Source organism: Pongo abelii, chromosome 22, assembly GCF_028885655.2.
Source record: "Pongo abelii isolate AG06213 chromosome 22, NHGRI_mPonAbe1-v2.0_pri, whole genome shotgun sequence".
NCBI classification, from domain to species: domain Eukaryota; kingdom Metazoa; phylum Chordata; class Mammalia; order Primates; family Hominidae; genus Pongo; species Pongo abelii.
The window spans coordinates 31,333,727-31,361,475 of NC_072007.2; the positions used below are offsets into that span (position 1 = coordinate 31,333,727).

Below are 27,749 nucleotides of genomic sequence, written 5' to 3' on the forward strand. Positions count from 1 at the left end.
AATAAAATCCCACAGTGGACTCTAAAATGCAATGACTAGTTGTGAGGCAACGTGTTGTATATTTTTATTTGTACTGTATTGTGAGTAGTGGCCCCAGTCATTGATGTAATCAAAAATGTTTCTTGAGTAGCACTGCATCTATTTAGAGCAAAGCAGTCACAAAATGGAAATAACGACATTTTAGACACCCATATATTTATGTATACATATACATTGTTGAAAACATAAATTACTATTTTAAAAATCTGACTTCAAATTCATATTGATTTCTTTCAATGTGGATTAGAATTAATCTTTTTTGAGAAGTTATGTGTGAAACACCGATGGATAGAAATAAGTAAGATTTTAAGCATAATGAGATTAGTAAGATTGAAGAGACTCAAGTTCACATAATGGTACTCAATAAATTTTACCTTTGCACATAGTTGGTAAGGTATAGTTGATATAGCTTAGTCAAAAAGTTTAAACAAGAACAAATTTTGTCTCCAGTAAACTTACTACTTCCGTTTTCTCGCCTTTCTCTTTCTCCTCCCAACCTACTGGTAAAAGTGCCTGGTTTCTTCCCATTTACCCAGTGTCTGTTCTTACCACTCCAATAAAAGTATGTCCTTTTCCCTCCTCTTGTTTCTAATTTCCAACCCTTTCTAACTCCAGAAGGGCTAAAGGATCTGTTTTTCATAACACATTGGAAACAATTGATTGTATTAATTCATACATAACTATAATTGTCTGATAATCAATCAATTACTAAGTTATCCATCTTAGAGCTACTATCATTTTAACAGGGGACATTGTTTTAATTGTAGAAATTTAGGCACCTATGGCAAATTTTGTAAAGGGAATGGTTCCATATCCTTTGTATTACAAGATAGGCATTGCTCACTCTTGGATATTTTGTATTTTGTAATTAATCAAATATAAAGTGATACTTTTTCACATTTTTTTCAAGGGCAAATGGAAAGTTAGAGAATTTGAGTGACTTTGTGGGGAGAGGGAACAGACATCAGAATGTAATTCATAACAGTCTAAATATGGATGGCAGCAGTACTGAACAAGAGGCAACCCCTCAATCACTGTCTCATCTCAGCTCAACTGCCCAGCTCTTGTGCCTTCAGATACAGCCATCCTGGCACAGTTTCTCTTGACCATATCACTTGATAGTATGCCTTCTAGTTTCATACATTAAAATACTCTGTATATCCCTATTTTGTTGTTGTCTCTTCTCTTCTCCACCTCCTCCACCCTGTCAACATCATGCTCTGAGGATCCAATTGGAGATACCATGATTGAATAAAAAGTGAAATAACTACTTCAAAAAGTTCTTGATCATCTGTTCTCTTTATATGATTCCAAACTACTTCATGTATTAGTTTCTCAAACCACATGAACTCCACAGTGGAGTAAAGTGCAACTGAATAACTTGAAAAATGATTTAGACATATTCAATATATTTTTAATAAAAAATGAAGAAAAAAGTACATAGAGGAATCTGGAAAATCAGGAACATCTATAAGATTTTCACTTCTTGATTTCTTCTTTGGCCACATCTTTCAACTCCACTGTGCACAGGGCTATATTCTGAGAACAATGTAATTTAGACAATATATTCCTTATATGACTTGATTTCTAGCAGACACTGAATCTAAGCCTTTACTTTGGGTTTCACTGGGAAAGGACGAGAATAGCTATATCCTATTATAGAAAGTGTAAAACTTCCTGTAGATTATGAACCACGAAGCACCATTATTCTGTCAGCCTGTAATACAGCACATGGCTTTGTTCACTCACCCATTACAAAGACAGAATTTATTAGAACAGAACTAGAGTAATAAAAGCAGAATTAGATATCTCTGTGGACTCTTCATGAAAATTAATGTCTCTAACAATAAATCAGTAAGTTTAAACCATGTGTTTGGAAAATAAAGACAAACATATTAATCTCATGCAATGTTTGGAAAAAATCATGAAGTTATTTTTACATCTACTTTGTACTTATAGTGTCAATGTAACTTCATATAATTTAGTAAATAGATTTTTACATGCTTCCATGAGTTTTTCACCATTTTATTTCTAATTTGATGATAGCTATGGGATCATAACTATCACTTAGTGTTGGCATATTAAATACGTTTCCTTAGCTAAAATAATTGGTAGCTTAAAATCAATTGTGAGGAAGTACTATAGGGACTAGCATTTGTAAGTCTTAATTGAACTTCTTAAGTAATTTGGAGTCCACGAGGTTGTACGCTATCTCAATGGCCATAGGATAAGAAAGATAATTTTGGAAAGGGCATTAAAATAACAAATAAGTAAAATCAAGCTTTGGTTCTTAAGAAAACATATTTTCCAGTTAATAATGTTTATGTATGTATATGGAAATTTATTTAAAGCCATTATAGTTTAAGTTTTGAAGTATTTTTAAACAATGAATACTTATGGACATTAAAGAGTCGCAAGCATTTTAGTAATTTTTCTTTGCCGTGATTTAAGAGGATGTTTCATTCTTCTTTGTATAGATAGACTATATGTTGTCTGAATGAACAAATACAGCAATAAATCAATAAAGAAATTAGTTCGTTATGCAATTATAAATAGCATTATAAATAGAATAATTAATATGAGAAATAAACACAAGAAAAAATGCACTGCCAGTGTTTATAGATATGAGAACACAGAAGGTAATGAATAGGAAAAATTAGATTTATTTTGCCTTAAGTACTATGTGGGTGGTGGAGACTAGCAACAGATTATGTAGGGCCTAATTTTAAAAAACTTTACCAAGCATCAGCACATGGAACAAAGGCAAGTAGAATCTGTTATGATCATGGAAAAAAGAGATTTAAATTTAGAACTCTGCTAAAATCTTCAAACCTTTACATCTTCCAAATGTGTGTATATATATATACACACACACACATACACACACATATGTATATATATATAATTTTATATACAATTTGATGTTTTAAATTTAAGATTAATATCCTTCTCAGAAGACAACTTTTTGTCCCAGGTTTCATGCTAACAATGATGAGTACCTGTTTGTTTCTTTTGGATATTCTGATATGGAGACTTTTGTGCCTCTACCCAGGACAGCCCTGAAGGACTCACTGGTCTCCCAGTGAATCTGACAATGCCATGCTATTCAAGCCAGGTCCCTTGACCCTTTTCATTTGCCCATTTGTAAATTCTTCTTGAATTCTGTAAATGGTCTATGTGTATATATATAAAAATGTATGCTTGTGTGTATATATATGCAATTATATATAATATATAAAATATATGTATAAATATATATATATTTTATATATATATATAAAATCCAGATTGATCAATCACCTCTCTGACATTGAGTAGCAAATGGAGTTGTAAATAATTTCTGGGCCTTCTGTGAGGTCACGTAAGTATGAATACCTGAACCATGCTACCAGGGAATCGAGGAACCAGGAACTGCTGTATACACATACAAAATCTTAAATCATATGACATGAGAGTCAGAAGAATCAAAACTTCATCTTGCTTATATGAGCTCACCTTCTCTATTGTCCTCTCATTTCATAATTGTTCAGTTTATATTTAAAATGATGCTGGTAATACATTTCATGAGACTTCAAAAGGAGTCGGTAAACTGTTTCTTGTTACGAATAAAAGCATCAAGGAGCCCCTGAAAATAAGAAAACAGTGACCCTTACACCTTGCCTCTAATCTCCTCCCTATAGAGATGATAGCCAGTGTTTTCCTGAATGCTGATTGTATGACTTCAGAATCACTATTAAGAAGTGCCCTGAATTGCCATATGGCCCTGCTATTTTCTGACCAAAAAAAATAAAAAGGAATTGCTTAAGAGAAGCTATACCAAAGGCAAATGACCATTTTTTTCAGTAGCTGCCCTTCAACATTTAATTGGCTTATTAAAAATAGCCGTATTCAGCAAATCATCTCATTAAGTTACCTAGGGGAACGTTTTGCAACTAGATTATCTTAAATTGTTCCCTAGGCATTTAAACTTTGTAAATTAGACACTCTCCAGATATGCATACTTGAGATTTTGATGACAGGGGAGTATTTGGTAACACCCACTTTAATTTTTTTCCTATTCCCTAGGAATAGCAATTAGGGGATTAAAATGCCTTCTCGCCTAATGTTGAAAGGAAAATGAAATTGATTTATATTGGGAACATGTTAGAGCTCCCTTTGGTTTCGTATACTATCAGCCTAGATACTTAAAATGATGGAGGGCCCTTTAATTTATCATATTAAGGGCTTCAACAAATAAGAGCTAAATGATTGTTAATTTACAAGAGACTGCCTTGCGTTTGTACAGAAGTTTCACCTTAAATGCCTAATTTCCGAAAATGATATTTTTGAAGGATTACCTGAAGGACATGACATCTATCTGTCCCTCTAAATAATATATATATATATATTTTTTTTGCCTGGGGTAATTCAGATCTCAGTTTTTGGCTTATTTTCTGGCACTTTCACCCACATCTTCACACAGATACAAAGCAAAACTGAATTCCAAGTATTTCCACAAAAATATTTACTCACATCAACCACTTCATCGTTACATAGAAAGTACTGAGTAGCTGAGGTAATGCCAGGGCCACAGGGACATGCAGCTGTCTGCTGCCTCATGGATCCCTTGTCTTCATACCACCCTTCAGTGTCCTTGCCATACACCCCTTCCTTTCCATATATGTGTGTGTATACACAATTTATAACTTATAAAAATACATGCTATATGTATATATGTGCATATTCATACTGAATATGCTATACATAGCATTTACAATTATATGTTGTATGTGTTTGTGTGTGTATATATATACATACATTTAATGTATCATCTCAAATTACTTTTGGGTTGACTTTTTTTTTTTTTTTTTTTTTTCAAACTTGAACCTTTATTTGAAGCCTTTGTCCCTCTGGTCCAATCATTTATTTACATATTCCAAACACAAAAGTTTACCAAGCATCACCTGTGTGCCAGGCACTTTTTCAGAACTTAAGGATTTCACAATCTAGTGATAGAGATAAATGCACAAATAATTATACACATGGAGAAAGTATAGATACAAAATTATGCAAAATAAAAAGTGAGGTGTAAACAGTAACTAACTCAGCCTGGAGGAGCTGGTGAAGGCTTTACAGAAGACAGGCTAACTTTAAAGTTAGATGGGATTCTAGGCAGAGGAAATAGTGTGTAAAATAACTGCAGTGTTTCTCAAAGTGTGGCCCTCAGACTACCTCTATCAGAATACTCAGGGGCCTATGACTCAGCTCACCCCAGAATAACACACCCAGAGTTCCCTGGAGTCAGACATAGGAATATGCATTTCTATTGTGCTTCCCTGGTGATTTTGAAAAGTACTGGCTTGTAAAAACTATAGGCAGATACTCTTGAAAAAGCCAGGTTTATCTGGGGAAAATATAAGCACGTGATGTTAAAGCAGGGTCTATTTTTTTTTTTTTTTACTTTTTTTTCTTTTATTATTATTATTATTATTATTATTATACTTTAGGTTTTATGGTACATGTGCGCAATGTGCAGGTAAGTTACATATGTATACATGTGCCATGCTGGTTTTGTTATATGTAGGTCTATATATATAATACATTATAATACATACATATAATACACATATATAATGAACATATATATACACAATTTTTAAAAATTTATATGAAACAGCTACAGTGTTTGCTTATACATCTCCCAGTGATTATGCATCTAAGGCTTAAAATCACTGTGTTTCTTTTTGGATTTAAAGCTGTGTAAAAAACTGACACCTTCTTGTCATTAACTCAATTAGGACAAATGAAGAGAAAAATTGTGCTAGAGTATATTATTTCCAGTAAGGGTGATATCACCTCCCCACCGGGGACCTGCCTAGCCTTTGACTTTATTAGGTATTACGTGCCTCCATTGCACCTTCTCATTTTTCAAAGGCCTCATGTCTTTCTTCTGGGCTGGTTTGCGAACTCCAACATGAGGGCATTGCACATGTCTTGGTCACTATTGTGTTCATGCCTTCTAGAAAGTCCTCACTAATCAATTAACTGAATAAATAATTGATGAATGAGTGGGTGAAGACAGAGGGTGTTGTGATAGCTGTGGCTTTTCAGCATAGCTGCCCTAAGCATTTCAAAATTGCAACTAGGTTTCTTTCTTAACCTTACTGTCCATTGATTAACTTAGAAAAGTTATAACCTCTCTTCTCAGTTATTCCATCATTCATACACCTCATAATACCTTAAGTAGTACTGGCTACAGGCCATTGTTATAAAAACAGATATTCATGAGTTTCAAAAATCAAGGCAAGTGCCTCTTGTGTATATTGATAACTTGTAGCGCTTGTTCATCTAAAATCAGGGCTTCGTTAGGGGTTCTAATATCTTCAGTGTTACATGAAATAGCAAAACAGGCCAAACTTTTCTGTTCCTTTGTAATGGAAGTTCTACGTCACCAGAAAGTTTATTTCCTTTGTAATAAAAGTTCTATGTCGCCAAAAAAAAATTATCTAGAAAAAGAGAATACTAGTATAGTATCAAAATTATAATATCTTCTTGCCTCCTTCTGAAGGACACTCCATGTTTGAGTACTGTCAATTTAATGCAGTCATGAATTTAACTTTCACAATTATATTTTAGAGAACAAATACTTAATTGTCACCAAAAATGGAGAATACATCGTTATTTTTTATAGTCAAAGAAGCAGTGTTAAGTTTTGGCTCAACATAGAGTCATATAGGGCTGAGCTATGAGATTAAAAGACATGTCTGCATCTATTGTTATAGACAGCTGTAATTTATTTATACTTACACCCTGGGAAAGTGAGATTTGCAGTTGCAATGATAGATTTTTAGATACATGATTCCAGAGAAAATGTTTCATTTCCATACAGTTTTTATGGAAACTGTTATATCCTAAAATAGCTGCTATTTTTTTAAGTGGTTAAGATCTCTAAGGCCGTGAAATACACAACTTACTCAGTTTTCCTCATTGCTCTTCCAAAAAGCTGACAGAAGTAGCTGCTACCATCACTTTTGTTATCAAAAGAAGGAAGACAAGCCAGAAAGGTTAAGGAAGCTTTCTGTGTTTAAATTTTTAATGTATGGCACAACCCAATAATCACACTGTGTTCTAGATAATTTAATTTATAAAATTATATCAATTTATATTTCATTAGTAATTGTAGTTCTAATGGTAATTTTTTCAAATAAAGGGAAATTCAAATGTCATATGGTCAAATTTATATTTTAGAAAAGGAATGAGATAGTATTTAAATGTAGAATGTTTGAGAATAGGATGGCATTGTTTTATTTTCTTATGCTAATGATATATTTAAAACTTAGTAATTTTGTTTGTATATTATTTTCTGATGTCATAAAACATCATAGTAGTAAAAAATACCAGTGATAATATAAATCTATCAATCATATCCAGACTTTATTTCAAGATACTTTATCTTTCTTTCCCCAAAAAAACTTTAACAACAGTCCCTGGCAATTCTTTTAATGGACATACTAAGTTTTTTCTGTGTATCATGTTTCATTTTCCCATTCACATAATGATTAATAATCAACAAAATGGCCAAAAAACAAACTGATACATGTGAAATAAAAAAAAAAATCTTAATGGAAGTAAATTGTCAACCACTGAATAAAGGATTAATTACAAAACCACTTTTTGGCTAATATAGACAACATTATATTTTATATAGAAAAATGTTGGAAATAATACTGGCTTTATTGACACAGCAACTTCATGTATTCCTGTGCCTGTGAAAATTGTTCCAATATCCAGTATAAGTATATTTTCCAATTCCAATATAAACTTTTTTTAAAAAGGTGTCCCTTTAGTGTATGGATATTTATAAAATGCATTTTTATTGCTTTCACAGAAAGATAAGGAAGACCAATGGCTAGAGAAAAAAGTGCAAGGAAATAAAGACCACATCATTTTGGAGCATCTCCAGTGGACCATGGGGTATGAAGTTCAGATTACAGCTGCCAATAGATTGGGATATTCTGAACCAACAGTTTATGAATTCAGCATGCCACCAAAGCCCAACATTATTAAAGGTAAGCAAAACTATATTCTTTTTTAGATTGAACAATAAATATGATACCACCTTTTTATAACCCTTACTTTTCTTATTAATCATTAAAACAAACTGAAATGTAAATTCCAGGTTCTAATTATTATTGTGACATATCATACACAAAGTTTTTCATCACTCTTGCCTTAGGGTATTGCTTAATTTGTAAATATATTTTGACCCCATTAATAGTTGGAGTGATGGAGAAAGAATGAATAGGAGAACATAGAGAGTAAGAGTGACTGATGATAATCAATGTGAAAAGTGTCTATTGAGACCATACAAAAGCTTTGCTAAGAAGACAATTTCTCTGCCAATCATGTGGAGACTGATGCTCCAATTCTTGTTAGATTTGACCAAAGGTGATGAGCCAACCTATGCCTGACCAAGCAAGTTGATTTTGGAAACATAAAATTAGTCACAAAGAAAGGCAGGAACAGCCACAAATATAATTCCATAAAGACCTATACCTAGAGTTTTAAGAAGGCTCATAAAATGGAAGAGCACTGTAAATCAGCTTTTGCAACACACTGGTTAGATTCTACCATTGATAGGTAACAGTGCTTACATTGTTCCATCTTAGTATGTTAGTAATATTATGAAAGTTCACAACAGGGATGTTAAAACTTTTATTCAGATAAATGCTCTTGAAGTAAAGATGCAAAAATTTATTCTGACTCAAAATAACATTTAACTCTGTTCGTGAGTTGCTAAATTGGTCATATTTCTACATTTATTTTCCCTCAGTTATTACTTTTAATATTTTAATTTTATGCAGACATGTACAGATATTTATGTATATATAGTATATTCTTTATATGTACATATATACAGAAAAGAACAGCATATTAATCCATGAAACCAAGATTTTTTTGTCTTATTATATTAGAGTATAAGTATAGATATATAATAGTTTTGAAACTGGAAAAGAAATAAAACTAGCTAGTTCAATCATGTCATTAAACCCTCTTGTAATTTCAAATTGATGTTAATTTCATATATCATGATTTTGTTATATCATACATCAGTTGTTTAGTAATTGAAAGCAGTTTTATATGATTAATCTTTCAATTAAAAAGTAATTACTATTGGTTATAAGGTTTAAAAAGTAATTGATATTAGAGCTTTGTATTGCTAATATTAATTAATAAATTCTACGAAATTATAATTTAAAATTAGGAAGTAAAAAGTCTCTGGAAGTAACATGGGTATCTTATATTTTAATGACTTTTTTTACTATTTTCAAAGTACTTCTGCATTGATTATCTCATTTTATTCTTAAATCTGAGCTGGATAAGGAAGCATTATTCTCATTTTACAAATACGATTTTAAGAGGTTTAATGACATGTTTGAGGTCAGAAATATTTCTAGTTATATGACAAATCTGATGCCCTTACAAGATAACACATCTAAATAAGAATGACTGAATGTACTATCGAATTCATTACCTCTCTATGTTTGAAACATCAGAAACCACTTCTACAATTGTAATGAATATGTATGTAGTAATTATATTTCATGCAAATATCAGGAACATGCTATACATATTCCCATACTGAGCCAGAGCCTCCTCCAAAGGAAAATTGCAACAGTATACTACAATCTCTCAAATTTTTAATTTAGTGTATATATTTTGAAACATAGTGAATTAACTTAATCCATTTAATTTAATAATGTATTAAATGTAATATATGAAGTAGAAGGCAAAATTTTAATAACATAGATAAAACATAAAATCAAAAAAATAGATTTTACACAGATTACTCAATGTTATACCCCCAATGACTCTGCTATCTTTGTAAGAAATTGTTGGCCGGGCACGGTGGCTCACGGCCTCTTAATCCCAGCACTTTAAGAGGCCGAGGTGGGCGGATCACGAAGTCAGGAGATGGAGACCATCCTGGCTAACACGGTGAAACCCCGTCTCTACCAAAAACAGAAAAAAATTAGCCGGGCGTGGTGGTGGGCGCCTGTAGTCCCAGCTACTCTAGAGGTTGAGGCAGGAGAATGGCTTGGACCCAGGAGGCGGAGCTTGCAGTGAGCCGAGACTGCGCCACTGCACTCCAGCCTGGGCGACAGAGCGAGACTGCGTCTCAAAAAAAAAAAAAATTTGTTGATGACAAAAACCAACAATACATATAGACAAAAGGTTGAAAAAATTAAAAGGTAATAAAAGCAGATATGAAGGCACCAAAGTAACCAAGACATGCTGTAATTCATTTCCTCTCTCTGTATATATTTTCAATTTGAGAAACTCGTGTCCTGAGAGCTTGTAGGCAAGACCTGGAAAGAAAGTGGACAGAATTCTGGTTTATATTGCCAGATTTGTTCCTGTCACATAACTTGTCAAAATAACTGTTTCCTCATCTGTGAAGTGAGTTCCTTCTGGTTCTGCAATGTTAAGATCTATCATTTATTAATTTAAGAATTATTTATTGGAGCACTTCTTTGTGACAAACCCTTGAATGAGTACAAAGAATTTATCTGTGAAAAATACAGAACTGACCCCTGTCCCCCAAAATCTCCAGAATCTAGTAGGGAAGACAGATATTCAACATGAGTTAGAATAACTGCAACAGGCCGGGCGCGGTGGCTCACGCCCGTAATCCCAGCACTTTGGGAGGCCGAGGCAGGCGGATCACGAGGTCAGGAGATCAAGACCATCCTAACACAGTGAAACCCCATCTCTATTAAAAATACAAAAAAATTAGCCGGGCTTGGTGGTGGGTGCCTGTAGTCCCAGCTACTCGGGAGGCTGAGGCAGAAGAATGGCGTGAACCCGGGAGGCGGAGCTTGCAGTGAGCCGAGATTGCGCCACTGCACTCCAGCCTGGGCGACAGAGCGAGACTCCGTCTCAAAAAAAAAAAAAAGAAAAGAAAAGAAAAGAATAACTGCAACTAAGAGAGATTTTTCTTAGAAGGTGAGTTTCCAAAGGAAACATGCAGGAATGAACTTTCCAGGGAAAATATGTGACATGGAAGGTATCTCTGGGACAAGAAAGAGCATGATCTGTTCTAGGAGCTGGAAAAGGCATGTGTGGAAGAGAACCTGGAAGTGTGTGACTGAAGATAAGGTCAGAGAGGGAATGCAAACCAGATAATTCAAGGGCTTCTAAAAACATAATTGTAAAACATCTTCCAAAAGAAATAAATAATTGTAAGCAGAAAAGTTGTATGAAGAGATAGGTATTATAAACAGATTATTCTTTCTCCTATGGGTAAGAGCAACTGATGGATGAACAGCGGCAGAAAAAATAAAAGAACGAAAAATTTCCTGACACATTACAAGTGTAGACTAACCCTGCCTTTGCAATAGATTGGATTCAGTCAGTAATGACTTTTAGGTTTCTTGCTTGGGCAACTAGAACATTGCTGATGTCATTTCTCAAGGTGAAGAATTTTGTAGGAGAAGCAAGACTTGGAGAATGAGGATCAAACATCAGATCCATTTGGTATTTGTTACATTTGAAATATCAAATTGTTGGTTAGATATGTGGGGGTATGGAAATGAGAAGATAACCATGGCTTGGAAACATACACCATGATGCTGTCAGTGTTAACAGGTGAATGGTATTTGAGTGAGGGTAAACCCATCTAAGCAATGCCTAAAATATCTGAAGAGGGGTTGATGTCTGTAGTACTCATTTATGTTTGCTAGTAACTAGAAGGGTGACTGGCACAGCAGTGATATCCAGAGAATATTTCTTGAATTACTGAAGAGTAGAAAGAAGTTAAGAACTGAGTACCAAGGAACTATAATATTATACTAGAAGAAGAAACCAGATCACTCCACCCCTCATCATAAGACTTACTGGAAAAACACGAGCGTAGTATCTTGGAAGTGAACAAAGGGTCATATTTCAAGAATAGACGTAAAGTGTCAAATGCTGTGGAGAGGTCAATGAAACTGAACCAGAACAGATGCGAAGTATCCCTATCACGTGCAGCTTTGCTGACGTCACTGGGAGATAAATTAGGTACAAGTGGGCAGAGAATTGTATGTGAGGTTAGGGAGTTTAGACTCCATATTTATTTAATGCTTTCAGGAAGTTTTTCTATGAAGGTGAGCAGAGGAGGGAAAAAGCAAGTGTTAGAAGGTCTTTTATGATGAAAAATGCTAGTTGAAATAAATCAAGGAGTCATGGAGAAATCACACATACAGGCACACAGACAAAGTCATCTGAGAAGGTAGGAGACGGTGTTCACCCATCTAAACCATGTAGCTGATACAAAGCCAACACAACTTATCAAAAAAGGGGGAAAATGAAATATTTATTTTATTTGTAAAAATGTCACAAATTTGGCCAGGCGCGGTGGCTCACACCTATAATCCCAGCACTTTGGGAAGCCCAGGCCGGTGACAAGGTCAGGAGTTTGAGACCAGCCTGGACAACATAGCGAAACCCTGTCTCTGCTAAAAATACAAAAATTAACCGGGCATGGTGACACACGCCTATAATCCCAGCTACTCAGGAGGCTGAGACAGGAGAATTGCTTGAACCAGGGAGTTGGAGGTTGCAGTGAGCCAAGATCGCGCCATTGCACTCCAGCCTGGGTGACAGAGCAAGACTCCATCTCGAAAAAAAAAAAAAAGTTATAAAATCATGTCTAATTTACTGTTACTGAATCCAGATTGCTAAGGCCTCATAGAAAGTCATATCAGAAACAAACCGTAAATTAAGGATTGTTTGATTTAGATCTAGGTTTTGTGAGGCAACTTTAAAAGCTGTGATGACGGGGAATTTGGGAACCTCTCAGATCTTAGAGAGTTAACATTATATATTTGCAAAATATGAAAAAAAGATCGTATAATTTTATAACATATTTTTCATTTTAAAATGAAATATAAATTCAAACATATTAGAAATAAGTTATCTGTAATAAACTAGCACATCTTAAGTCTTTTCATTTAAGTTAGAGAAGATATAGAGTTTAAAGGTTAAAGTGGTTTTATTTTTGTGTTTCATGCATTGTAGACTGTCAAAATAAGTTTTCTGGAATTTTGAATTTAAAAACCCATTACTTATGTACATTAGATATATTTAACTTTTTGTAAACAATAGGGTAAGTCTAGAGAACATTTATTTGTTGGACTAAAGCACTATTTTTTCGTTTTTTATCAACCTACTCCCTTTACATTCATATAAAATATTACATTGATAACAATAATTTTTCTTGTAAGTATGCTAGTGGAGACTACATTTCTTCTTAGTTTATAATTATTATTTTTTATTTTATTATTATTATACTTTAAGTTTTAGGGTACATGTGCACAATGTGCAGGTTAGTTACATATGTATACATGTGCCATGCTGGTGTGCTGCACCCATTAACTCGTCATTTAGCATTAGGTATATCTCCTAAAGCTATCCCTCCCCCCTCCCCCAACCCCACAACAGTCCCCAGAGTGTGATGTTCCCCTTCCTGTGTCCGTGTGTTCTCATTGTTCAGTTCCCACCTATGAGTGAGAACATGTGGTGTTTGGTTTTTTGTCCTTGTGATAGTTAACTGAGAATGATTAAAATAATTTTGTAATTATTAATATTTTTCATTTTTTAATTCTTATTAAAGATGTGCTTATTTTGAAAGATATGTATTTTGATTTATATAAAATAGAGTTTCCATAATCAATCGTGTTCCTTTTTGGAATATTCATGCAGCATAACTCCATCTTATTTTATTTTATAAGAAACAAGAATATCGGGAAACTATAGCAGATTAATTGTTATAAAATGACTACCAAACTATGGATTTCAAGGCTGATAGCATGGCATTTATTGATTCGTTCTGTAATTTTAATGACTAAAAATACTACTAAATTGCTGGACTGGATATAATCTAATGTTTAAAAAAAAATCCTTGGAAATAAATAAACTTACTTTGAAAAACATTTTCACCATTTCTTTTGGCCTGCCACGTATTTGATAACATTTATATTTAACCAAAAAAGACCTTAGTATATTTCAGTAACTGCTTCCTTCTTTTCCTGAAGACATGTCTAATTTTAATATTGACTATCAATATAATTTGGTGACAGTAATTCTGTTCAACATTTTTTATATTCAATGATAAAATAATTCTACCCTCTGGGAACATGTAATGCATACATAATACATACAAAATAGTTGTTTAGATTTAACAAGCTAAAAAAATAAATAATGTAAATCACCACAAAAAATATTGCTAAAATATTTCAGTTACTTTGTACTTTCATGGGCTTTTAATTTGTACTTCCAATGAACTATACAGTAAAATTATTTTGATGACCTCCCCTCTAGTTTCAAGCAACACTAATAAATCATTCATCACTAGATAATTCAACATGAACAGAAAACAACATTCAAGCACATGGTGAATATGAAAATATTATTTTAGGATTACATTTATGGTTGTTTTAGAACATAAGTTTAAAAATTCTAAAACAATGGTGAAATAGAAGTCCAATTACCTGGAGAAACTTCATCTTAACCCTCTGGAATTTTCAGTCTAACGTAAATATTGATACTACACCTGCAACAGCATTTAGTTTAGCATGTAATGAAAAAGTAAGTCTAAAAAATATTTTCATGATCTTTGGTTCCTAAAATTGTTTTAAAAGAGATGCAGTGACATATGTCTGGAGTTTGCTTATGGCTAATAGGTTAATGCTTCTAGCTTCTATGCTTATTGCAAATTTTAATTATGTGAATATGCAATTTTCACTTATATTTGTTGGTAGCTTGTTTATTATTAAAGTAGAATGGCTTTTATTAAATATATCCTAAGAAATTATGGTAGAAAAAATTACCATCAAACATTGTAGGATATATTGAGAACATATTAAAAGTAGCACTGTGAATTCACCAGTAGCACAGTGAAATGACTGGTGACTTTTCTCTTGTAATTTATATTTTCAACTTATAAATGAAAGATACTCACATGTAAGGGATCAGTGACAGAATTAATTTCTGAGTAATGCAGAATAAACATCAATATTGACCTTTGTCTATTTTTAATGTGACAATATATAGAAATGTTTTATATAAGACTTTAGCCATTCTTATTTTGTATGAAAGTATTTTTTGTAGGTTTGCATTAATTGTTAATGGCTTAGTGTAAATCTTGCATTAATTATTTTCTCTTTTTTTCTTTCCTACTGTCACGTTTTTTCTCTTTTGATTTCCTCATTTGTAACTCTACTCTTTATTTTCTTAATTATTTCATTCTTATTCTATTTTCAAAAACAATTTTCATCATGCAGATAAATGCTGTGAAGCGAATAAAGGCGAAAATGGAAGCCAGTCATGGCAGCTGAATGCTGCTGGGTTTTCTTTCATTATAGCCATAAGTTTGTCTTGCGTGTTTTAATGTCATTGTTATATCATACGGCATATCCTCTTATGCCCTGAAAATTTAAAAAAAAAAAAAAGTAATAGCAAGGCTTATCTAAAATTATAATAAAATATTTTCTAAGGTCCAATTAATTATGCATGTATCTTCACCCATGAACGATTAAGCTTTTTCCCCTTCCCCCAATTGTCAACCTTTTAAGTGTATAATTTGTCAGAAAATCAATGAAGGAAATTCAATCGGGATTGTTTACTTTCAGCTACCAGTTCACTGCATAACATACTTTATTCTAAAGTTTCCATTAATTCCTAAAGTGGACCTTGTTAAATAGCATGTCACTTGTACTTGAAACTTAAGCCTTTGCTACATCTAATCTTTCATTATTATTTTGCAAATAATTAAATATCCATGTCCATACTTTGTAAAAATCATAATTTTATTATGTAGAATTGTGGATCACTACTATTTCTTTTTTCACTGTTACTTTTAAGTGAAAGTTTCCAACTTTATCAACATTTCTAATATTTCAATGTGTTTACCATTTATATAAAACATAAGCATTATATTTTATTAGATGTGTATCCCAATTGTGCTGCTTATTTTCCCTTTGTTGAACTAAAATGTCTTGAGGAATAAATGTGAAACAGTTTCCTATTTTAAATTTGAACACCGATACATTTTTTTTTCATTAAGTGAAAATATCTCTGCAATTTTCCCAGAATGAATATTAAATTAAATTTGTATATGTCTAAAAAGTTACACCCAGTTCACTGGATTTAGATTACGTTTTGAGCTGACCTCAAGTCCTATTGTTCTAACATAAGTAGTTATTTATTACATGCAAGCATTAGAGAGAGAGAAGAAAATATTATAGACACTCCTTTAAAGAAGTTGAAATCCAGATGGGAAGAAATTGAGATTGGAACTAGATTCCTGATTTCAAAGGAATTTCGATTTGAGGGAGTAACATGAAGAATGATTTTTGGTTTTTGCAAATTTTCATTGTGAATATGCAATTTTCACTTAAGTAACCTTTACTTAAGTAATTTCAAAACGAGTAAAGTGTGTTTGTGTTTTTCACTTGCAACCACATCTTAACAAGTGACTTTTACTACTTATTTATTTAGGACAATAGGAAACAACCAGATTTACATACATGCATAAAAGTGACCATAACATACTTGGTAAATAAAATGACTGGATTCTGGACTTTGTGATTCATTCATCAAAAGCCACTATTTTGTTGAACAGAAATATTTTTCCTGTCTCTTTTTAAAGAGATAGCTGCAGAATCTTTTCATATGAGGGCTAGGCCTCTCTTTCATAGTAGATTTTCTTTTAACTTATCTTTTCCAAACTCTTAGCTGTCAACTGCTATCCTTTCTTGTAATCTAGTAATAGACCTGTAGACTGCAGAAGCAACCCATCAACCGATAAAACACACTTCTGGCCGGCCGGGCGCGGTGGCTCACGCCTGTAAGCCTAGCACTTTGCGAGGCCAAGGCGGATGGATCACGAGATCAGGAGATCGAGACCATCCCGGCTAACACGGTGAAATCCTGTCTCTACTAAAAATACAAAAAATTAGCCGGGCGTGGTGGCGGGCGCCTGTAGTCCCAGCTACTCGGGAGGCTGAGGCAGGAGAACGGCGTGAACCCGGGAGGCGGAGCTTGCAGTGAGCCGAGATCGCGCCACTGCACTCCAGCCTGGGTGACAGAGCAAGACTCCGTCTCAAAAAAAAAAAAAAAAAAAAAAACACTTCTGCTTCCCTCCTTTCTTCCCTGCTGAAATAAAACGATATCGCAATTCACATACTATGGAAATATAATCCATTTATAGGGAAAGTTTTGTTTTTAAATCACCATAACCAATATTCCGTTTATTAAATAACTATCATTGCATATTAAATTTCTTGATATTTGAGACTGAAGAGTTTATATTGATTACTAATTTGTAGAAAGCGTTGAGAAAAGGATTTCTAGTAACACCTCCAGAAACTGTTTTTCACATTCATTATAACCTTACTTGATCTTTCCAATAAATTAGAGACATTTCTGTGAGAATTTCATGTAGAAATTATCTTGACTTAGGAACGACAAAATATTTTTTTGGAGATCATGGAATACTTATTTAGTAAGTTAGTGCAAAGTTTATTTATCTTGAAGTTTTACATATCATAACTCAAGGTCACTAAGTGATATAAAGAACATTCAACGTGAAGTATACACAGAAATAAGATATATCAATTTGGCATTTCAAAAAGAACCTAATATTAAAATTATGTTAGCAGAGTTATATACATTTAAAGAGTTGTTCGTTAGATTTTAAACATCTAAGTGTGGATCCAGTTTTAGTCCTTAACTTTATAAGCAATCTGTCATTTGGCCAAATGTTTATTCTTAGATGAACACATATTTCACAACTCTGAGATATTCATAAATTCTTTTAAATATATTCTCAGAGATGGTAAAATAATAGGCGTTGTGCTTTGCCTTATTTCTGTAAGAAATTAAAAATTACAAAACTAAACAATAAAGCTATTGCATTCCAATAAATAAAACCTTAGACATTTTACATCCTAGGATTTTTTAAAAGTCTTAATAATATGTGTTGCCGAGTTATCTTTTTTATTATCTGAACATTACTGTTGTTATATGCAACCATAAAAATCAGACAGTTTTTTTTTAATTTTAAAAATGAGTTTGTTACCTTTTTGGCCTTACTAGTATTTCATCTGTCTACACATCTAAGTAAAGGTGATTACTGGTAAGCGAGACATAAAAATTTAAACTTATTTTAAATATCTTCCTAGCATCATCCAATGATTTTTTTTCATATAATGGAGTTTTACATAAAATTCTGTCTCTGAAGATATATAAATTTCAACTTGTGTGTTAAGGTGAGTGTAAGATTAGTCATTATATATAATCAGAGATATATGTCTATGTCCAATGGTGTGTGTATTGTATCGTTCACTGTAAAAATATTTCAAAAGATTATTTTGACCGTATTACCACTTATGAAGCTAGATTGATTTACTTATGCATGATTGCCATTATCTGCATGTGGAATATCAGGATTTTTAAAATATAGATCTGGATATCTCCTTCTTTCTCCTCCCAATCTCTTCTAGTCTATCTTCTTTCCTCCATTTTACAATCAATGTTACTGGCCTCTGTACCCCAATCAAAACCATAATTAATCATCAGTTCACAACAAGACCCACAAGTACCATGTTTCAGATATGCTAACAGAGTAGGCCTAGGAGGTAGCAGTAAATTCTTTCCTATAAAATGTATTCTTACATGGAAAAACCTTAGGTAAGTTGCTATTTTTGTTCATTTCTTTCCTAATACTATAGGTCATTAGGACAGACTAAGTTTAATTTTATAAACTCTATTCTCATATTATTTCCAGTAGCATTTTGCAAATGCACATATATGCCTTCATTCCTGGTATACATGAACAAGATTGAAGTTAAAATATGCAAACATTTTAAATATGCCTCTATATAGACGGGGTTAGATTGATGTTTAATATATGTGCAATTTTCACTTATATATAGCAAATACATATAAAGACAAATAATTTTATTGCAAATAAATTTGACTTTTTAAATATTCAAGTTCTTTTTAAATTAATAAAGTTACAAGTATGCATCAGTGTACATGTTACACACAATAATATGCAGTTTGTGTCAATTGGGAAACCATTATAATTTAATTCTAATATTTTCTGTGTAAGAATACTCATTCATTATGTTTGATTTAAATTAAAGCTAAAACAAGAAAAATTCCAAAGTAGTTTCAACCATGTACAATTAAATTTATGATTAGTCATTTATATTAAATGAAATATATTATAGAAGAAAGAATTAAACTATGAACTTTTGGATCTGGAGGTATTCTTAGATACATAAAAATAATTTTAAATATTAATATGGTATATTTACACTGATAATGGAGAAATAAAACCTTAAAATTACAAATTATTTTAATAATTCAAGATGGATACTGATATCAGTACAATAATACAATACATTTGGGTCTAGCTTTCAAGAATAACAGCCAGTATTATGCATGATAACATTTAAGCTCGTAGTAATTAAGAAATATCCCTAGTCATGTAAAGTTTTCTTTAAAGGTTTAAATTTGATATTAATATGATATAAGCAACATTAAGAGCTTGAAATGATCAATTCTGGTATTAAACTAAATATTATCACATATATTTTTGTCTGGCCCTTTAGTATTATGATTTCACTCACTGAATAAAGATAAACTAATATTGATCATACCTAAATACGTAACTTTATGTGTTTTACTATGATTAATCTATGTAAGAGATAATGTAACATCCTTTAAATGATCTTTTCATAAGTCCAGTTTAATTACGTTTACTTTTTCTATTTTAATTTTTATTTATTTATTTATTTATTTATTTTCTTGAGACAGACTCTTGCTCTGTCGCCCAAGCTGGAGTGCAGTGGCCTGATCTCAGCTCACTGGCACCTCTGCCTCCTGTGTACAAGCAATACCCATGCCTCGGCCTGCCTAGTAGCTGGGATTACAGGCTTTACAGGCGTGCAGCCACCACACCTGGCTAATTTTTGTATTTTTAGTAGAGACAGGGTTTCACCGTGTTGGCCAGGCTGGTCTCGATCTCCTGAACCCAACTGATCCTCCTGCTTCAGCCTCCCAACATCCTGGGATTACAGGCATGATCCACTGTGCCCGGCCTCATGTTTTCACTTTTTTACAATTTATTTTCCTTTATCCTTTCTTACTTTCTTCTAATGCTTTATTTTTAATTTTCTCCCTCTTTATCTATTTCTGTCTCTTCCTCCTTTCTCTTTCTCTCCATTTCTCTCTTTTGCTCTCTCTCTCTCCCTCTTTCTGTCTCTCTCTCTCTTATGCTTCCTTTCTAAATTTTTGGCCGTGAATGAATGGAATATATTTCTTCTATTATGTTTCTGTTCATTGTTTGTAAATTTTAAAATCCTAACCTTTGTTGTATAGAAATATGTCATAAAAGCTTCAGCAAATCTAACATATTGGATAGATAGCTGAAATCTGCATATTTCAAATGACTGAATGTACAGATATTCTACAAATTGTCTTTAAAATGATTACAATTTATGTTGAAATTGGTGACGAGGCATTTCCAAATTAACCTCATAAATAGTATTGTTTAATCATTAAAATTTGATAGTTAAACATAATATTCAGAATATATTTCCACAGTAAATTTTGGGACTTAACTAAAGAAAAAAATTAACACTTATTAACTCGTTCTCTTACCAATTACCATATAAACTGGAGTATTATTCTAAAGTTAATATGGTCTGTCTTTTAAATACAAAGTTGTATTCCTTCTACGTGTTATACTTACATAATCCCAATTTTTATCTAAGGAAAACATTCCCTCAGTTTAAATCTAATTTTATTTTTTTCAAAATTAGACAAAGATGAGAGTTTAATATCCATGCTGTGTTTTCCAAAAACCTTTAGTTTTGTTGTCTAAAATTAAGGACTCAACAAAGATCTCTTGTAATAATTCAACATATTCCCTGGCTATTAACTAATTTCCAAGCCTAAACTGTCAGTAAATGTTGCACGTAGCCTGGAATAGTCCATAACATCTGTATTAGCTAATATTCTGTAAAACTAAAAAAAAAAAAACAGTATCCAAGAAATGTAAAAAATAATTATGTTTAAGAATTCTATTAGTGTATCTGAGATGGTCTTAACTGCATTTCATCTCCTTTATTGGTAGACTATTATTTCATCTTCTTTTTGAGGATACTTTCATCCATGTATAATTAAACTTAATTTTAATTGTGAATTAATCTAATATTGGTTGTATTAAATTTAGATATATTGAAAGTTCTAAAACTATGTATGCTTAAGTTAAATTCAATTATTCTTTATCATTTCATTTTAGTTAGTAAAAATGTTACACACTGTAAAGAATGCATAATAATGAGACACAACTTCACTTTAGAAAATTTTTTTTATTTTTATTCTATGTATGTACTGAATAGGGGCCATGACATAAATCTAGCTAGTCTTATTTTTTTTCCTAAAAAGTAAGCAATTACAACTACTGTTTTAAATAGTGTACACAATTCATGTACCCCTTTCAATAATATTTTTCTCTTACATTTTCATTGATATTATGTATAACGCTTCTGTTTTAAAGTATTTCTGATCATTTTAATTGCATTTGTTTTCATCATAGCTTATTTTCTTGAAAAAAAAGTATGTTATAAGTGTATTGTCCTCAGTATCATCTTATTTAAAACCCTCAACATAATATCCAGCACTGTGTGTAATCCTATGCATGTGTTTCATAGTATATTGAATGTCATTTTATGTTCTGTATCTCTGTGTCTCCATTGTTGTAATAAAGAAAACTGAGGAAAAGCTTTGTTATATGTGTTTTCTTTATTACTGGTACAACCTTTTTTGTCCTTGTCGAGTGTTGTCATATCTAACTTGATCAAATTTAATACAAACATTTATTTACTTAGGAGCAGGTAATAAACTTATACTCATTAAGTTACTCAATTGTTGGATAACTCATACATCATCAGCAGATTCATAACAATTTTATATTGTAAAAATAATTTCGTGACAATATCAAATATTGTTACTTCCATTGTAACTTTGTTCTAGTGTCTTCACAAAAACATCGATCTCTAGTGGGAGGCCAAAATAATCATATATTTCAATAAAACACAGGAACATAGTTAATAATTTCAGTAATAGAAAGATTGTTAACTAGTCTCCATTGCTAGCAAAAGTCCATAAAGGGATTATAAACACGTAAAGTGATTTTTCTCCAATTCCTTTGGTCATTTTTTTTGTTTTGGACACCAGATGAATAAAGTTGCAGAAATTGATTAACATTCTGTTCTTATCCATTGGAAACATATGAAACAAAAAATATTAAGAACTGAAATTTTGGAATAATACTATAAGTAATATAAAAATTATTTAATAAGATTTTATAGTGTAAAAATAATTTTTGACATAGATATAAACAGAAAAGTCATATTTTTCTCTTAGAGCAAAATGTTACATTGCCTGATAAATATGAAATGATGCCAAAATTCAAAAGAGAAAATGTTCATTTTCAGGATTTGGATTGTTTTGGAGCATATTTAATTTCTCTTATTCCATGACAGTCCAGTCCAAAATGTGTATTTTAATATATACATTATTATACACCTTTTGAAACGTGCTTGTGTATATTTCAAAATGAAAATTTTAATACAACATTTATGTCTTATATATTGTAATATTTATACTTCTTTTAAATGATACAATAGTTATAGTAGTTTGAAACATACACCAGAGCAGTTATTTCTTTTTATCATTTTCATTTTTATTTTTCCTGAATCCCCTTGACAATAGGATGATATCAAATGGAGGGTATCTGGGAATTCTTAGAAATTTGTATGATTACTGTTGTAGTAAATATATATTACTTTATTAATTTTTTTATTGTTCTACTATTCTGGATCATTGTGAAGAAACCAAAGATATTTGAGAAAATCTGAAGCTATTATAACCAAACTCTATTATTTTATTATATCAACAAACTGAGGATCAGAAAAACCAAATAGTCATTGATATAGTCAACCAACTTCGATTCTCAGTTTTCCTCCTATCTTTGTTGTGTTACACTAAATCAAAGTTGGTACAAGTAAATTTCTGGCCTATAAGTTATATGGCCATATGTCTTAGGTCTAGTTCCTTTGCTATTTTCTTGATTGGCCTGTGGAGAACAACAACAACAACAAATCCCTATGTGTCAGAGGAAAGGCTATGTGTACAACAACCACAGTTTCGTCCATTAATCACAGTATTTCTATTAGTCAGCTTTTGTCTTTCTCACTCAAACTTTTACATATAGCTGCTTCCCTATGACCAAGGTAAATAAGCACACATTAAGTTTACGGTTTTAAATGAATATCAAATTAAATTTTCATCACTTTCTTGTTTTTTGCATATATTTTGATAACACTTTACTAAATTACTTATTTGCATTGTTGGTAGAGATAGGTAATTTTTAATTAATATATTTTTATTTACTGTCCACTAAAAGTAAGATATTTTCATCTCAATATGCATCCTTTTTATTTTAAGAATTCAAAATAAATAGTTTCAACACTTACAATTTGCATAGCAGCTATGTGTTTGCTTCTCTACTGATTTCTTATTTAATATTACAAAGAGAAACAAAATGTTAAAAACAAGTATTCAAGATAGAGGACTTTATTTTTTCCGTTTAAATGTGGTTAAATAAAAAATAAATTATCTTCAAATTGGCATTTCTGTTTTAAAGAATCCATGAACAACACACCTAAATTTTGCTATTGTTTCTAGAATATAATTTCACAATAGCTGAATGGGATATACTTGTTACATGTAATGTGAAGTGCAAACTACCCGTGGCTCTTGAAGAACATCCTATTTCTTAGTGCATGCTGGTAGAAAACATTAAAATTTGTATGGAATTTTTATATAGTAGCCTGTGACTCACGGTTCTGTCAAATGGCTCAGTCGTGAAAGAAAGTTTAAGTGAACAGGGAAAAATATTTATCTAAAATAGGATGTGGTATGGTTCACTGCTGAGTTCTATTACATAAAAACAGGAAGCCAAAAGCATTTAAAGCATCTATATGTGTTACTCCTCACTTAATATGTGGAGTTTCAGTTGTTAAAGGACAGAAAAGTAAAAGTTGTTTTTATAGGAGATTCTAAATCAATCTAGGCATAGTAGCCCTTTCCATGCAGGTAATAGAGATATCACCATTGCATGTTTTCCCTTTTAAATATACTTTAGTTTTTCGAATACTTTTAGATTTACACCAATATTGAATGGAAACTAAGGAGGGCTCCCATATACCATCTACCCCAGTCAGGCACAATCTTCCTGATTATGAATATCTAACACCCAAGTGGTACCTTTGTTACACTTGATGAACCCACAGTGGCAAATTGTAATCACCCAAAGTTTACAGTTTACATTAGGGTGCATACTTGGTGTTGTACATTTTATGGATTTGGATAAATCGATAATGACCTGTATCCACCATTCTGGTACCATACATAATAAATTCACTGTCCTAAAAATCCTCTGTGTTCTGCCTATTCCTCCCTCCTTTCTCCACTAGTTCCTGGCAATCACTGACCTTTTACTATTTCCTAGGTTTGCCGTTTCCAGAATGTCACTTGGTCGCAATTTTACATTATGTAGCCTTTGCAAATTGACTTCTTTCAATTAGCAATATGCATTCAAGGTTTCTACATGTCTTTTTATAATTTGATAGCTGATAGCATAAAATGTCTTAAGTCAGATGCATTATGTAATAATAGACGTTTATAAACCCTACATGCTTAAAATATGTAGTTTTAATAATGTAGAATTGATGTTTTTGTATAACTCTAAGCAGAAATTAAAATATCTAAGATAGAATGCAGTGAGTATCTAAAACTGAAAACTTTAAGCATCCTAATAAATTACCATGGATTCCAAGAAAAATAATAATACATATCTTCTATGTATTTGCTCACATTTTTCATTTATTCTGTTACATGTTTAGAAAACGTAGAAGTTTTATAAATAGTTAGGAATTTTATATTGGAGAAAATTAAACAGTTTGGACTTTCAAAAAAATTATAAAATATGAACTGAAATATAATCATATAGAGATATGTTTCAATTTTGTAATATAGTCTAGGAAAATAATTTTGTTTGTACAATGAAAATATATTTTTCATTTTCTATATATGGAGCAGCCTTTCAATGTCGACAGAAAAATAAAATTGATCAGGTAGGGGATTAAACAAAGAACTAAAAATAAAATTATTCAGTTCTTTTACACTGGCTAATACATGTTTGGGTCATATTCATGCAAATCTTCGAAGCTGCGTTTTCTACTAATCAATACAAACACTCATTGTTTCATAGCAAACAAACTGTATCCATCAAAGTCAACCAGACATATAACCAAATTTAAACAGTATATGGAAAAGTTTAGAGTTAGTGAGATAATAGCAAACATCAAAAGAAGCGGTTCAACTGGATAAAGAACACAAAAGACATTTTATATGTTCTTCTTTTATGCCATGTTTGGTGAGCTTTGTGCCAAAACGATCTCAGTTCCAACATACGTAATTATTTGAAATGTCAGTGTAGATAAGATAATAGATATTTTGTTGTGCAAAGACTTTAGATATTTTACGATTTGTCATGGTTTACAGTTGTACCAGATTTATTAAAAGGATATTTTAAAATATTTATTTCTAAAATTTTTAGTACTTTGTGATGTTTATCACAAAAGAGCTCTTACGTATGAATTTGTTTTTAGCCAATATTTTTTTCAAAATAAGCACAGCTCAGTTTCTTTCTTTTTCTTATGTTAAAATCAGTTACTTTATAGGATAACAAGAATTTGACAAGTTCGCATCAACATTTCCATACAAGCATAATAAACATATTTTAGTGGTTCACTTTTTACACAAGATTGTTCTACAAGGACAGCTAAAACTATAAGAGGGATTGTGTAGATATTTTAAAAAGCAGGGTGGCCATGGTGGGCTACTTAAAATTCCGTTCCAAATAAATATATATAGAATAGTTATACATAAATATAAACGTATATATTATATAATTTCATAGTATTTTTATCTTATTTAGTTTCTATTTTTAAAATATACCAATAGACCTTAATTATGTAATGTTAATTCAATAACTAATCACATATAAGGGACTGAGTCTATTTAATTCCTCACCTCTTCAATCCAAACATTATCCAAGGAGTTCTCACTCTTATATGGTGTGTGGAAATGGGCGTGGAATAGGAGAAAAGGAGAGAAGGAAGACTGGACAGACGTTTAATAGCCATTACCATAGCCCAGGCCTCCTCTAGCTCTTTCCAAACCATTGTGACAGATTCTGCTTCCCTCCAATGACTCCCTACCATCTTTTTGGAAAATGATCACAATTTCTAGTTTGTTTTTGGTGCTGTTTGTCAATTTTGATTTGGTTGATCTATTTATTTGTTACTGAATTCACTTGCAAGCTCCATCCTCTTTAACAGCATCCTTCACCACTAAAATCCCAACGCCCACCAATCACCTCTAATATCCATGTATGTTTTCAAATGTCAGAATCACACACAGTTTCACACATCTTTTTTTATTCAAGCCATGTTCAGATTAAAATGGACTCCTTACATCAAATGGGAAGCTGATTCTTATTCTTGAAAACCATCTCAAACATTATTTTCTTTATTATGTTTCCTTGACCATTGGCTACTAATTTATATGCTTCTCCCTCCTATTTGCTAACCTCACATTATTTTTTTGCCAAGAGGCAAACAATAAATTACATTGCATATTAATTTCTAAATGATATATCTTACTCTTCCCAATACATTACCCAGTGTATGTGTGTGTGTATATATATTTTATTATATATTTAATATACATTATTTATATATATTATATATTTAATATATATATTATTTATATATATTATATATATAAAATATATATATATGAAAACATGCCCTTTAACAAAGTACAGCACAATGATGAACATATGAGTGCACGTGTCTTTTTGGTGGAATGATTTATATCTTTCAGGTAGATACCTGGTAATTGGATTACTGGGTCAAATGGTAGTTCTGTTTTAAGTTATTTGAGAAATCTCCAGACTGCTTTCCACAGTGGCTGGACTAAGCTGCATTCCCATCAACAATGTATAAGCATTTTCTTTTCTCTATGGCCTCAACAGCATCTGTTTTTTGACTTTTTAAAATGATTATTCTCGTTGGTGTGAGATATTATCTCATTGTGGTTTTGATTTGCATTTTTGATGATTAATGATGCTGAGCATTTTTTCCTATGTTTAATAGCCACTTGTATATCTTCTTTTTGTGAAACGTCTGTCCATGTCCTTTGCGTATTCTTTAATGAGATTATTCATTTATTGCTGGTTGATTTAAGTTCCCCATAGATTCTGGATAATAGACCTTTGTAGGACGCATTGTTCGTGAATATCTTCTCCCATTCTGTAGATTTTCTATTTGCCCTGTTGATCATTTATTTTGCTATACAGAAGCTCTTTAGTTGAATTAGTTCCCACTTGTCTATTTTTGGTTTTGTTGCAATTTCATTTGGAGATTTAGCCAAAAATCCCTTGCCAAGGCCAATGTCAAGAAGAATATTTCTTAGGTTGTCCTCCAGGATTTTTATAGTCTGAGGCCTTATATTTAAGTTTTTAATCCATTCTGAGTTAA

The 27,749-nt window shown here is 31.8% G+C and overlaps 1 protein-coding gene across 4 annotated transcripts in view; it reads left to right on the forward strand.

Annotated features, from left to right (window-relative positions):
* Window positions 1–27,749, forward strand: part of NCAM2 (neural cell adhesion molecule 2) — a 557,648-nt gene that overhangs the window by 483,050 nt on the left and 46,849 nt on the right. For 2 of the 4 annotated variants that reach the window (XM_024239542.3, XM_063720864.1), the window contains exon 15: window positions 7,907–8,087. In XM_024239542.3, the coding sequence (XP_024095310.1) occupies window positions 7,907–8,087 (181 nt within the window). Of the gene's footprint in view, window positions 1–7,906; window positions 8,088–8,296; window positions 9,958–15,344; window positions 15,798–27,749 lie in introns of those variants that run through there. The other 2 variants (XM_054542855.2, XM_002830573.6) reach the window with 2 other exon arrangements.